The following is a 13,727-nucleotide window of genomic DNA, read 5'->3' on the forward strand; positions in this document are numbered from 1 at the left end:
CTCTCTCTCTCTCTCTCTCTCTCTCTCTCTCTCTCTCTCTCTCTCTCTCTCTGGATCCGCCCCGCTTCACTGCGAGCAGCCAATAGCGACGCGCAGTAAGGCGAGCCTTCCTGAGCCAAACTCCTGATTTGACGGATAGAAAGGCTAAACCCGCAGCTGTGATCATGTGACGGTTAAAGCTGTCTACCAGCCCTGACAGAGAGAGAGAGAGAGAGAGAGAGAGAGGTAAGGATATGCAGAGCTCGTGCGGAGGAGTTGTACAGCCAGTGCGCACAGTTACGCACCAACACCAACGTCCAGGATTGGATCCCAGCGCGTAAAAGGAGCGGAATTTAATTTCCTCGCTTTCCCAGGTGAGAGAAGATGTTTTCTAGATATGAATGCTCGTTCTCTGCGTCATGATGTTGAAGCGCAGTGGCTTTTCTGAGTGAAAAGGAAACAACCTTTAACCAAACGCAAAGCGTTTATGTTTTACGCAGAGAGCGGCTGCGCTGGTAACAAAGACTCTGGATTTATGCCAGTATTTTTATTTTTTATTTATTTATTTATTTTTTAAATACCGATGTTAGACCAGTTGAGATGACTGTCGGGCTTGCTGCCACAGCCTGCAGCGGTGAACATGCCATAAATACCGAGAAAAACTTCAGGTGAAATCCTGCAGCGCTCCGGAGAGCAGGGAGCGCTCTGATGTTTCCACACCGCGAGGTTACTACAGGACAAACGACTCTAGACTTGCTGTCTTCAAACTTTTCTTTCCGTGAGGTGCTGCCGCAGCTGCAGACGACCAGCTCCTCCATATCACATGATGCTGCCCTCCAAAATGTCTCCACAGCAAGTCAAGACTCGAATTCATTAAAGACGTGAATCAAAGCACCGTTTGTGATCGTGCCTGATTCGATTAAAAAATATGAATGGTGTTATTAGAAAGCACATTTCCCCTGGAAATGGTCGAAACCTCTTTTAGGATCCGCAGAGGTTCCTCCTGTTGCGCTTCTTTTCTTCTTCCCAGGCGTACAGCAGAGGGCGTCATTTAAATTCCACACGTGGACTTTTTTTTTCTAGGCTTTGAGAGGGATTTCAGAGTCATGTTTAATCATGAAGGCCTCTCGTTTCCTCCAAAGCCATTTGATGTCGTCTAGTATGTTTTAATCCCTGCATAAATGCAGCCGCGGTGCATTGTCTGAGAGCTGTTTGGTGCATAAAAATAGAGAATAAATCCGTCACTCGTGAAATATTGCTTATCCCGTCTACAAAAAAAAGTGTGCCACCTGGTATAATGAGAAAAGGTTTTCTGATTGTTGTTATTATGCTGTCCGAACTGAGCTTTGCATTATTATTGTCGCTCAGATTAAGCTGAAATTAAAGACCACTGTGGGGGGATAAATGGAAACACACCACCGACTGACCATGTGGCTTTAATCTTAGAAGCAGCGAGAAAAAGGAACGCCTGATTCCACATGGTCAGCTTGAAGTCTGAACCAGCAGCTGCAAAACCTGCACGCACACACGCACTCACACACACACTGCACAGCCTACATTCCACGTCCCTCACATGTGGTTGACTCTTTCTTTTTAATAGCCATTAGTTTGTAGAGTTCTTGAACAAGCAGCAGGTAGTCAACAGAGACCAAAAATGTGTTTTATTCAGTCTGTTGATTTACTTTGGTCAGTCGATCATGTAAAATATTAATCTCTCCGTAGGGGTCAAACTGACCAAAGTCAGTGTACCTACGATTTGACGATAACCTGAACCCGACAACTGGCCAAAATCCAGCCTGCAGACCCATCATGGCCCTCTGCCAAATTTAAACAGTCCTCAACTTGAAATGTACCCTGAATAATCACTCTCTTTTCTCTTTTCATTGCAAGGCTTTTATCAAATTTGATTGTGGAAAAATGTTTCAAGTAGAAGAGTTATCGTCTAACTAAACCTCTCGCTTTTACAGGAAAAAGGAAGAAGCTAGATCTTCAGAGCTCAGTGGAGTCAGTTGCCATCAATCCGCACAGGAATGGTGGATCACCTGCCGCTTGGTGAGGAGACCTTCCTGTATTATTCCTGTTCTCCGGGGTCTGACCACAACCGTGACTCACGCCTCATCAGCGGTGGCAACATGGTAACTGACGCGTGCACCTACCAGCATCACCCCCACCAAGGGGTGACGCTCTCCTCCTCGCGTTGCCTCTCAGAGGATGACCTCAGCGACTCCTCCAGCCCTCGCTCCTCCCTCTGCTCCAGCCCCGAGTCCTCGTCGCCGGCGTCCCGCAACGTCTTCCGCTCCGGCTACGAAAGCAGGAGCAGCTGGAGCAGCGGGTGTTCCAGCTCGTCGGGGGGCGAGAGTCAGGAGAGCCTGTTGGACCTCTTGCTCTCGCAAACCTCCCTCGCCGCCTCGTCAAGCGCTGGCGCCGCCGTCTCCCTTCCCTCGTCCTCGCTTTGCGTCACCTCCCAAGCCCCGTCTACCCCTTTCGTGCCCATGGGCCTGGCATGGGAGTCCAAGAGAGAACAGTGGCTGAGCGTCCCTCTGCAGCAGACCAAACAGGATTGTTTCGAGTTCCCGGTTTTCCTTGACGAGCTGCACGATCCTGAAGCGCTCCTCTTCCAGCCAACTCTAGAAGAGATCGAGGAGTTTTTAGAGGAGAACATGGTGGTGGCAATGAAGACAGAAGAGGATGAGAGCAACGAGCCAATGTCACCTCCTGTGTCAATGTCAGATAAGACAGAGGGTTCAAGGACGCTAGCGGGGGAACTTGAATCAGCATCACAGAACTCAGACCAGACTGTGCCCGTGGCTCTTTCGCCATGTTCCTCTTATTCAGAGACCAAACATTCACCACAAGCATTAGACAGTGACAGCTCATTAATGCTAGAGGATGCTACCAGCAGTGGAACTACTTCCGCTAACTGTTGTGCTGATGACATCAAACAGGAGGACTGTGGGTCGTTGTCAGCAGAAAGTGCCACCATTTCCTCAAGCGTGCCAGTAATTCTGCAAATCCAGCCCATACAGGTCAAACAAGAACCAAACCCCAGTGCCATCTCAGATTCTGCCACCCATCAGTCCCCAAGCTCCCATTCCCAACCAACCGAAGCCACGTCGCAGATAAAAATTGCCCAGCTCCTGGTCAACATCCAGGGGCAGACCTTTGCTTTGGTGCCTCAGCTGCTTTCACCCGCAGCCACTAACTTAAGCAAAACAGGAGGCGCCTCCGCTTCCAAGTTCGTCCGAATCGCACCGGTGCCCATCGCAGCGAAGCCCACCGGGCTCGGGGAAGGTGGTTTGGGTGGAGGGGCCTCGGCCGCAGGGGTCCTCGCCGGAGGTCAGCGGTACCAGAAGAGCACGGTGGCAGACCTGATCAAAATGCACAAGTGCTCTTTTCCCGGCTGTAACAAGATGTACACCAAGAGCAGTCACCTCAAAGCACACCTGAGGAGACACACGGGGGAGAAACCATTCGCTTGCACGTGGCCCGGCTGTGGATGGAGGTGAGCACAGCTGAGCGTCTTTACATTAACTCAAATGGTCAGAGAAATGGTCAAGATGCATTTCAACTTTATTTGAAGTGATTCTTGCTAAGTAAAATGCACCATCAATATTCGTGCATGTTTATCTTAAACACAGAGATTACAGTAGTAGAGTTATCGACTTCCACTCTATATGAGTCTATTCACTGAAGACGGATGTTGATTATGTGGTAAATGTGATGAACGGACAAAACAACAGAACTCTTTAGGATGAGGATGATAAAGATAAGGCACAGGGCTCTGGAAAAGTCTTTCCTCGTGTTCTTTTACTTTGTAGTATCATGAAAGTTCCATGTTGCTTTTCAACATAATGGAATTCATAAAATCATTAAGTGGTTCTAAGTCTTACATCTTTCCAGATTGTTATGTCACTTTTTTTTTGTTGGACAGAACATTTTTGTTAAATCTGCATTAACCTCAAAACTCAGTTTAGATGGAAGCCACATTTGGGACAGTTCAATATGGCTACAATTTGTTCTTTTCCAGAAGTTGAATCCATCCCTTCTATCTGTGTGTGTGTTGTTGAACCATGGTAAAGTTGCAGATTAGATAGGGGCACCTTTTGAAGTTCTTTGCATGCAGACTTTGTCCCCTGTTAGTTATTGCACCTGTTTGCTTACCGTCGGTAACCACTGAGTACACAACCACGCACCAAAAAAGACACAAGATTACTGAGAAATTAAATCTAACCTTTTCTGCTTGGCATAAATACACTTCCACGATCGCTTCTTTTCACCCCCAATGTTTTATCTCAGTCGCTGAAATAACACTTCCGTTATAGTAAACTTAATTGTAATCTTGAATCATAAAGTTCACAACAGGATGTTTTGAACTTGGGGATTCAAAGTGCAAACGTCAACTTCTGACCTGCTGGTCAATGAATTTTAACTCTATACCACATATGTACAGTTGTTGCTCAATGGTGCAGAGAGTCCTGTGAGTGTGTGCACATAAATATAGGCAGGGTTGAGTCAGGGTAAGCTACTAATGATAACAATTTGATTTAAACAGTAAAGTCTGAATTGAGCGTAGATTTTAAAAAAAGCAAGGTTATGCAAATGTGTTTTTGTGTTCAGTGAAGAGGAAATAAGTAAGATCAGATTTGACTAAACTTTGACGAGTTCATTGATTTAAATGAACAGAGGTGACGGTCTTTTGCAAAAACCATATCCTGCAGAGAGACTACATTGGACATGTTCAGTGTATTTAGGTCTTTTTGGCTGCTTTATGATACTGCATGTTTCCAACGTGTTTATTTACAAAATGCAAGGATTCAACCTTTGTTTTCAATAAGGTGAATTATTTCTTTATTGTTTTTGGATAAGAGGTAAGTGCATTTAGTCACTCTTTCCTGGGACATGGTTACAACCAGTGTTGTATGAAGTACCTGAAAGTGATACTTGAGTAAAAGTACAAGTATCTTATCATAAAAAACTCTTTCTCTAAGAATATTACTTGAGTAAAAGTCTTGAAGTATCTGATATGTTTTATACTTAAGTATCAAAAGTAAATTTCTGACACAAAATGTACATTAAAAGTATTAAAAGTAAAAGTATTGAGTAAAAATGAGTGGATAGATTTTCCTAAATGACATTTATTGAGAGATAACCTCTCCAAAAAACTTTTTTTTTCTAACAGCGTGCAGCTGTGATGATTGTGTACAAGCTATTATGGTGTCAGAATGGTATATATTCGTACTTATCATCTAACCACAATTAAATTCACTTGATCCAGGAGACACAATTTATCAGGATTGTATTTTTTAAATAATAACTCGGAATAAATTAGGAGTAACAACTTTCTACTTCTTAMCTTTTTAAAAAAATGTGAGTAGAAAGTACAGATAATTGTGTAAAAACGTAATGAGTAAAAGTAAAAAGAATGCTGAAAAATAATTACTCAAGTAAAGTAGAGATAACCAAAATTTATACTTAAGTACAGTAACAAAGTATTTGTACTTAGTTACTTTACAACTCTGGTTACAACCATCTTTATTAATTTCACCAAAAGTGAAACAAATAAATAATTTTCTCGTTGGTACAGTGCAGACGACTAGAAGGAAATGTTTGATTTCCTTCCTTCTCAGGTTTAGTGTTACACTACGATAACTGGTATCTTAATTCCCACTTGTATCAGCAGTTTTCTCTTATCTTAGTCAATCCTAAAGCACATACAGATGAGCCTCACTTATAGGATTAAATCTTAGAAAACCCTGCAGTGTGTGGTGTTGGTCAATTTTACATTGACAGCATCAACCGTTTTTTTCCCCCGCTTTCATCTTTCCTCTTCTGTCATTACTATAATCTAAAACAAGTAATTGGGATTGACCAAAACTATTTTCTTGCAGAGCTGTTTTCTGTAATATTGAAATTGCACTCACTGAACGAGCAGCTTTTCTCTATTTCAGACCTGCGTTGCTGGAAAATGTTTACTTTTTGTATTTTTTTTAAGCCAGGCAGACAATAACATGAATTATGAGTCAGATTAGTTCAAAGTTGTCAAAGCTAAACGTGTTCTAATCTGTTCTCAGTTTGCCGTCATCAACACATTTGATTATATAATAATAAAAGTCCACATTCTAACACATCTAGTGGTAAAAAAAACAGATAAAACAAGAACTACCTTGCAAATCCTTTACTCTAGGATTCAGTGAGTTTAGTTATCACGGGATTACATTCATCTGACAATATTGCATGTCAGCCAAGCACAACTCAACAGTGTTATCCCTGATTACGCTGCTGCTTGTTTTTTTCCTCCTGAGCCTGTCAGAGGAAAAACAAGGCATTAACCTCCAGCACGTAGAATATAGTGTTCCACACACCTGATAAGAAGTTTAATCTTTACAGAAATCTGCTCACACAACGACTGATTATGAGTAACTTTTTGGTTTGTATGAAAGAGTCTAATGCTGTTATGTTTCTGTCGGAATGCATGAGTCATCACATTCATTCATCCTTAACTGTTGCAAACATGTTGATAGATCAGCCGTGCATCAATACACACCCAATCCTAAACATTTATGCTTTTATGCGTTCTGACCTGCCCTTGCAAAGCATCCTTTCACGCCTGTGACAGTTTATTTATTTTATTCTGAAGTTTCCTCCTCTGTGCCCATTTCTTCTAGAGCAGGAAATGCACATAAACTAGTGACTCAGGCACCTTTTACATGCTGTAACCTTAGAAGAGACCCACATGTTGGCTCCTCTAGAGAAGTGGTATTTCATTGGCTCGTATCCCACGTGTATGTCAAAGTTATATTGCTTCTCTTGTCAAACTTTTAAAAATTTTTTCCTCTTTTTAATTGCTTTTGGATCGTTGTCCCTCTTTTACTGTTGGTGTTGTGTGTAGTTTTTGCTCACATGCAGATTTGCATGCATTCGACACACGCAGGCTCCTTGACAGGCACCAACAAACTCGACCCTGCAGGATTTGTCAGCTCAGACCTGCGCCGAGGCTCTGAGGTTTTGCTCCTGCAGCGGCTGGGCTTAGAGCAGAGTTTGCTGTAAAAACACGGCGGCGTGTGTGTACTCGTCACCTGTCATCGAGGTTGGGGTGGCTTGTCTTTGTCAGCTGATTTATCAACATTACAACATTACAGTGTCAGCTGATGGCAAGTTTGTCCCAGGTAGATTTAGCAATAGATTGTTCACTTTTAAGTGCAAAAACAAGTCAAAATGGAGAAACAGTGTATGGAACATTTTCAATCCATGTGACAAATACAGTACTTGAACAGTGGCTACAAAACTGCAAACCTATTAACTTTGTAACTAACCTGGTAGCCACACCTTCCTTTGTGTTTGGATGTTTTGTTAGCAGCAGAGTTAGTTTTAAAAAAGCAGCAGAGTTAGGTTTAAGGACAAGCTAGAACAAAGGCTACATGTGTGTTTCCACACCACTAATATGTACAGCGGGTAAAATAAGTATTGAACACGTCACCATTTTTCTCAGTAAATGTATTACTAGAGGTGCTAATGACATGAAATTTTCACCAGATGTTGGTAACAACCCAAGTGATCCATACATACAAAGAAATCAAACCATAAATGTCCAGAAATGAAGTTATTTGTAATAATGTGGAATGACACAGGGAAAAAGTATTGAACACATGAAGAAAGGGAGGTGTAAAAAGACATGGAAAGCCAAGACACCAGCTGAACACTCTCAGTAATTAGAAAACAAGCCTGCCCCTTGTCAGTGCAAGTTAATATCAGCTGGTTCAGTCCCAAATGATGGCCAGGTATCACACAAGAACCATCTGATGATGGGTAAAAGTAAAGAGCTCTCTCAAGACCTTCACAACCTTATTGTTGCAAAGCATAATGATGGCATCGGTTACAGAATAATGTCTAAAGTTCTGACGGTTCCAGTGAGCACTGTTGGGGCCATAATTCAGAAGTGGAAAGAACATTATTTCACCATAAACCGACCATGACCAGGTGCTCCTCACAAGATTTCTGACAGAGGAGTGAAAAGAATTATCAGAAGAGTTGTCCAAGAGCCAAGGACCACTTGTGGAGAGCTTCAGAAAGACCTGGAATTAGCAGGTACGATTGTTTCAAAGAAAACAATAAGTAATGCACTGAACCACCATGGCCTGTATGCACGCTCACCACGCAAGACTCCACTGCTGAAGAAACAGCATGTTGAAGCTCCTTTAAAGTTTGCTGCACAGCATTTAAACAAGCCTGTGTAATACTGGGAGAATATAGTCTGGTCAGATGAGACCAACATTGAACTGTTTGGATGCCAGAATACACATCATGTTTGGAGGTCAAATGGCACTGCACATCAGCCCAAAAACACCATACCAACAGTGAAGTTTGGAGGTGGGAACATCATGGTGTGGGCCTGTTTTTCAGCATATGGTACTGGCAAACTTCAAATAATTGAAGGAAGGATGAATGGAAAAATGTACAGAGACATTCTTGATAAAAATCTGCTTCCATCTACCAGGATGATGAAGATGAAACGTGGCTGGACATTTCAGCAAGACAATGAGCCCAAACACAAAGCCAAGGAAACTCTCAGTTGGTTTCAGAGAAAGAAACTAAAGCTGCTGGAATGGCCCAGCCAATCACCTGACCTGAATCCAACAGAAAATCTATGGAAAGAACTAAAGATCAGAGTTCATAGAAGAGGTCCACGAAACCTTCAAGATTTGAAGACTGTTTGTGTGGAAGAATGGGCCAAAATCACACCTGAGCAATGCATGCCACTAGTTTCTCCATACAGGAGGCGTCTTGAAGCTGTCATTGACAACAAAGGCTTTTGTACAAAGTATTAGATACATTTCAGTAAGTGTGTTCAATACTTTTTCCCTGTGCCATTCCACATTATTACAAATAACTTCATTTCTGGACATTTATGGTTTGATTTCTTTGTATGTATGGATCACTTGGGTTGTTACCAACATCTGGTGAAAATTTCATGTCATTAGCACCTCTAGTAATATATTTACTGAGAAAAATGTTGACGTGTTCAATACTTATTTTACCCGTTGTATACTGTGTGTTGTGTGGCAGCCACACCAAGCCACCTCAAGGACTCAAAGCCATAATCCAAAAAAAAAGATCAACAAAAGCACTTTTTTATACTTAGTTACAAATTCCTTGACCTTAGTCACAATCCCTGAAATGTACAAATAAAGGCCTAGATAATGGGTTATAGGGGAGAGGACATTAGAAAAAACAAGAAAATAAATGGAAAGGGGCATTTCATGTGATAAACAATTATCACATGATCAATCGAACAGCAAAAATAAAAAAGTGTTTCTGAAAGTTTTTGGTATGGCATGATCTAGTTGGGCTCAGGAGCCAGATATGGTTTCAATCATGTCCCAGCTTGCAGCGGAGCCTGCACATCTCTGAAGGTTTAATGTGTGCACGTGTGTCAACTCTAAAACAAAACAAACAAAAAAAAAAACTTTAGAGTACAAATAATGAAGAAGAGTGTCCTAGTTTGGTTACCTACTTTAAATAAAACAAGTGTCAAATGATTTTTGGTTGGAAAACGTTTGATGGTTTGAAATCTAGAGTTTTCGGAGACAAATGTGTCAAAAAGTCGTTCAATAATTTGTTAAATCTGGTCACAGATTCGCCTCGTTTGGGTTAGCAGAAACCACAGCCTCACAGAGCTGCTGGCATTCCTGCAGACTGAACTTTGCCACATCGGGGACAACTTATCCAATTAATGAGGCCAAGTGGTAGTCGTGTTGTTTTTGTACTATTTATTTTTTATTTATTTTCAATTTTTTTTGTCAACTGTAGCATGGATACGGCCGCATTGATTGACGGGAAATTTTGGAGGAATATAGATGTGTCCGACCTATACTGCGCCAGCCAGCGGTTTTACGATAGACCCCATATTTGGGGAGGGGGCTCCATCTGAAAAAGGGAGTGACTGGACATACAAAAATGCTTATAACTCTAAAACTATTCAGCATAGGAGCTTCAGATTTATTTGATATTTAGCTTTGGTGAAGGGGTCCACCAATGACCCCCCCCCCCCCCCCCCAAAAAAAAAAGAATCCATTCTGATGATTTCTGGGTCCTGGTGCATTGGTGCTCTGTGTGAGTGTGAGGGTCATATATGCTACTGCTATGCTGTATCTAGTTAAGATTATTACATGAGAATGAACATGAAATGTTGGTGGGAGCAATTATTGCAAGTGGGATATTTGTTGAGATTATGTTTTTACCTTACTCTATAGGTTACTATAGATTAAAACCTGTGAAAATTTTGAATAGGGGCTTTTGAGTAATCTGTGTGAAGTGAAAATGGTTGAACACAACTGTTAGTAATATCTTTACTTCCGTGGGACTTTTCGCCTTCATGCTCACATCCTGCTGCTGGCGCTGTGAAATCAACTTGTGTCACAGTTGAATTTGATCCTAACAGCCTAACTAATGTATACGGACACACATCGAGGTGCAGAAGCACAGCTCTCATCCGTTTAACCCTTCACTGTCACGACAGTGGAAGCTGGCAGATGCCCATGGTGACCACAGCAGATCAGGCCAGGAATAGAGCAGGCTTGGATTTGCAGTGCTCATGTGTTGAGCTAAATATGGGGGTGGCTCTTCAACTTCACAGAGAAGCTGCATGCAAAGCATCACACCTCTCAGATTACCCGTCTGGAAAAAAAAATCTCAGCCAGGAACAGCTTTTATTTTATTTGGCAGTTTAGGAGTTCGTCTATTATTCGTGCGTTTATAGGGATCTATAGAAACACAGAGTGGTTCATGTAGAGACAACTCAACAAAGCTGAGCTAATCAGTCTGTTCAAAATCCTGTGGAGCAAAAGAGGAAAAAAAAAGATTATTTATTCACTTCTTGCATTTTTTTTTTTTTGTTTGTTTCTGGCAGGTTTTCTCGCTCTGACGAGCTCTCCAGACACCGCCGCTCCCACTCAGGAGTGAAACCGTACCAGTGCGTCGTCTGCGAGAAGAAGTTCGCCCGCAGCGATCACCTGTCGAAACACCTCAAAGTCCACCGCTTTCCGCGAAGCAGCAGGACGGGACGCTCTGCAAACGGACCCCTCTGACCCTGTTCTGAACGAGTGACGCTAAACGAGAGGAGGGGGAGGGGGGGGGGAACTATTTGTGATGAATGACAAGAGGATCTGGACGGGGGGGTGACAGTCCGAACGCCTTTAAAAAGACTCTGTAAAGGGCTTTTTAATCACTTGTGTGTTTATGTTCAAGTGTGTGACGCACATTTCTGGTACTGTGATAATTTATTGGGTGAGGAAAAGACTGTAAAAAAAAAAGAAACTAACAAACATCTGTTACTTGATGCAGCGATCTCACAGGTGGAATAAGCTTTTTGTATTTTTGCAATTTTGTTCTCAAACCTTCTAGCCAATCTGTTTTGAGGACTAGCTATTCAGAATATTTTTACACTTAGAGGTGCACGTAAGCTTCGTATCAGTGCATTTTATATCACTGTGGGATCTCTTTCAAATACACTTTTTTTTACATTTTTATTATTATTTTATTTTCTGGAGCCAGTAGTGATGCTAGTAAAATCTCTTAAATTATTTAAATTTCATCCACAAACACATAAAAATAGTCTTATTGGACATTTAGGAAGCATTAGAGACTGTTTGTTTTCCTAGAGATGACAGACTGGATGCATCAACATTCCTTTAGTGTTGAAAAAAGGCTCTTTGACATCTTTGAGCCTTTTAAGTTTAAAACAACTGAAAAACAAGAATCTGGTTCAAGTTCCTGTTGATGTTTTATAATTTGCACCAGCTCACGTGAAAATTTTGCTTGTCTGCCCCAGATGAGAGTTTAGATAACTTTGTCTTTGTCTTTACTTTGGTTGAGACTTTTAATTTGGGCGGAAAAAAAGCCATATTTTATTAAAAAGTAATATTACAGTGCAGCTTTAGACGTACGACAAAAAGTCCTTAATGCTACAGTTGAAAACTGTGTTTTCAGCTTCTGTTTTACGAGTTTGTTATGCTGTCTTGCCATATTTTCTTACTTTTTGATTGTGTTTGCTAATCACTGCTGTCAAATATTGTAAACTGCATTGTTATGGAGCATTAATAAGATGCAGGAATTAGTATTTTTTTAATGAATCAGATGAAAGATTTGAGTGTTTCTTTACCTGGGTGTGTGCAAAAAAAGATATAATTCCAATTTTTTTTTCTAGATTTTCAAAATAAAAACACTAATACAAACTGTAGTGTGACTGACAAATGGAGGCTTTTGGAACAAAACTATTTAAAGTTTCTTTTTATATATAAGTAATTAAAAAGGACTGTGTCCACTTTTTAAAAAGACAGATAAAGCTGCTTCTTTGCATCATTAGGAGCTTAAAACTACAAATGACTGGATTTTTTATTTAACTTTAACTGATTTGTAATATTTTTTCAGATAGCCAATTTATAACACATAACAGCATATTTGTCAGTAGAAAAAAGTTGTTTTATGTTTATAGAAAGTTGTAGAACCACCAAGAAAACAGCATTTTCTGTGCTAAATCTTGAAAGCGTCACTTCCTTCTTGTGATGCTTTTCGACACGCTTATTTACACTTACAGAAGTTTTTTTTTCTGCCACTGTTTCTGAGCTGAATTAAATAAAATGAGTCACGGGAGAGGCAGCAGCTGCTACAGAGTGCTGAGACAGCAATCTATTTATGTGCCATAACTTTAACATAAATTGAATCAGAAGGATCGTTCAGGATTGAAGTTTTATTTTTGAAAAATAAAATGCTCATTTGTTTATCAATTCTGAAAATATTTGGAGTATTTGGTAACTCACCTTTGATGCTGTATGTAGAAAGTACACTTACTCTGCCAGGCATTCCTTCAGTGCAAACAGAAGAAACCATTTTCTGAATGTGTTTCATAATGTAATCCCAGGAATGTATGTAAATATTGTACATGCATCAGAAAGGAAAACAAAAAATATTCTTATAGCAAAATCTGTGATTGTGAAAGATTTTTGAAAATGTAAAGAAAGTGTACATAACAAAATATTTCACATATATACTGTAAAATGTATAAATCAGGTGTTTACAGAGCACATTATTAAATATGCTAATGAATGTTTCATGAAACACAATTTTACAAAAAGATATAGCCAAATCATTTGCAATAATGTATATATTTTTCCAACTCTTTTAAACAGATGTTAATATCAGCTGAGCACAATGTGTCTTGAAACATTTTGGTAAGTTTTTTATGTGATCTGTAAACATTTTATTAATAAGAATTTATGAAAATTCTTATATTTTTGCTTTGTTCTACTATGTAAAACACATTTACAATAAAATCCAAAATCTGTTTTTCTGTGTTTGTTTGAAGCAAATATCAGTTCTTGTGACTCAAACCTCAGCTGTCATGTCAACTTTTACTTTAGTGATAAAAATGTTTTACTTTTGTGTCCATCAATTTAAAGTAGTAGAAAATATTCAGAACAGCTGTTTGACATCCCATGCACACCCTGAATCAGACTGTGTAATGATCTCCAATCTCAGACCTACAATTTATAATAGACTCTACAATCCATGGTTTGCTTATTATGCATATAAACAATACAATTTCGGTCTAATCAGCGTTTTCTTGTTTTTGAAGGGTTTTCAGGTTTGCAAAGTTGCAGCTGAACAAGTCTTAAAAGCAGGGTGATATTGACAGAGAAGACCAATGTGGGGATGTATTGCCACAATAAAAACCTGTGAACGTTGCACTTATT

The 13,727-nt window shown here is 40.3% G+C and overlaps 1 protein-coding gene across 1 annotated transcript; it reads left to right on the forward strand.

Annotated features, from left to right (window-relative positions):
- The first annotated feature begins 199 nt into the window (after nucleotides 1-199).
- klf15 (Kruppel like factor 15) lies at nucleotides 200-12,756 on the forward strand. The gene is made up of 3 exons (XM_014025512.1): nucleotides 200-353; nucleotides 1,947-3,481; nucleotides 10,886-12,756. The coding sequence occupies exons 2-3, from the start codon at nucleotides 2,010-2,012 to the stop codon at nucleotides 11,061-11,063; spliced, it is 1,650 nt and encodes a 549-aa protein (XP_013880966.1). The 5' UTR covers nucleotides 200-353; nucleotides 1,947-2,009; the 3' UTR covers nucleotides 11,064-12,756.
- Nucleotides 12,757-13,727: the final 971 nt, after the last annotated feature.

The sequence above is a fragment of the Austrofundulus limnaeus genome, unplaced genomic scaffold (assembly GCF_001266775.1).
Source record: "Austrofundulus limnaeus strain Quisiro unplaced genomic scaffold, Austrofundulus_limnaeus-1.0 Scaffold481, whole genome shotgun sequence".
In the NCBI taxonomy this organism is placed as follows: domain Eukaryota; kingdom Metazoa; phylum Chordata; class Actinopteri; order Cyprinodontiformes; family Rivulidae; genus Austrofundulus; species Austrofundulus limnaeus.

Bases quoted from the DNA above. Each gene is read 5' to 3' on its own strand.
- klf15 (XM_014025512.1), top strand. From the start codon at position 2,010: ATGGTGGATCACCTGCCGCTTGGTGAGGAGACCTTCCTGTATTATTCC. The intron at 3,482-10,885 runs GTGAGCACAGCT...TGTTTCTGGCAG, and splicing joins TGGCCCGGCTGTGGATGGAG to GTTTTCTCGCTCTGACGAGC.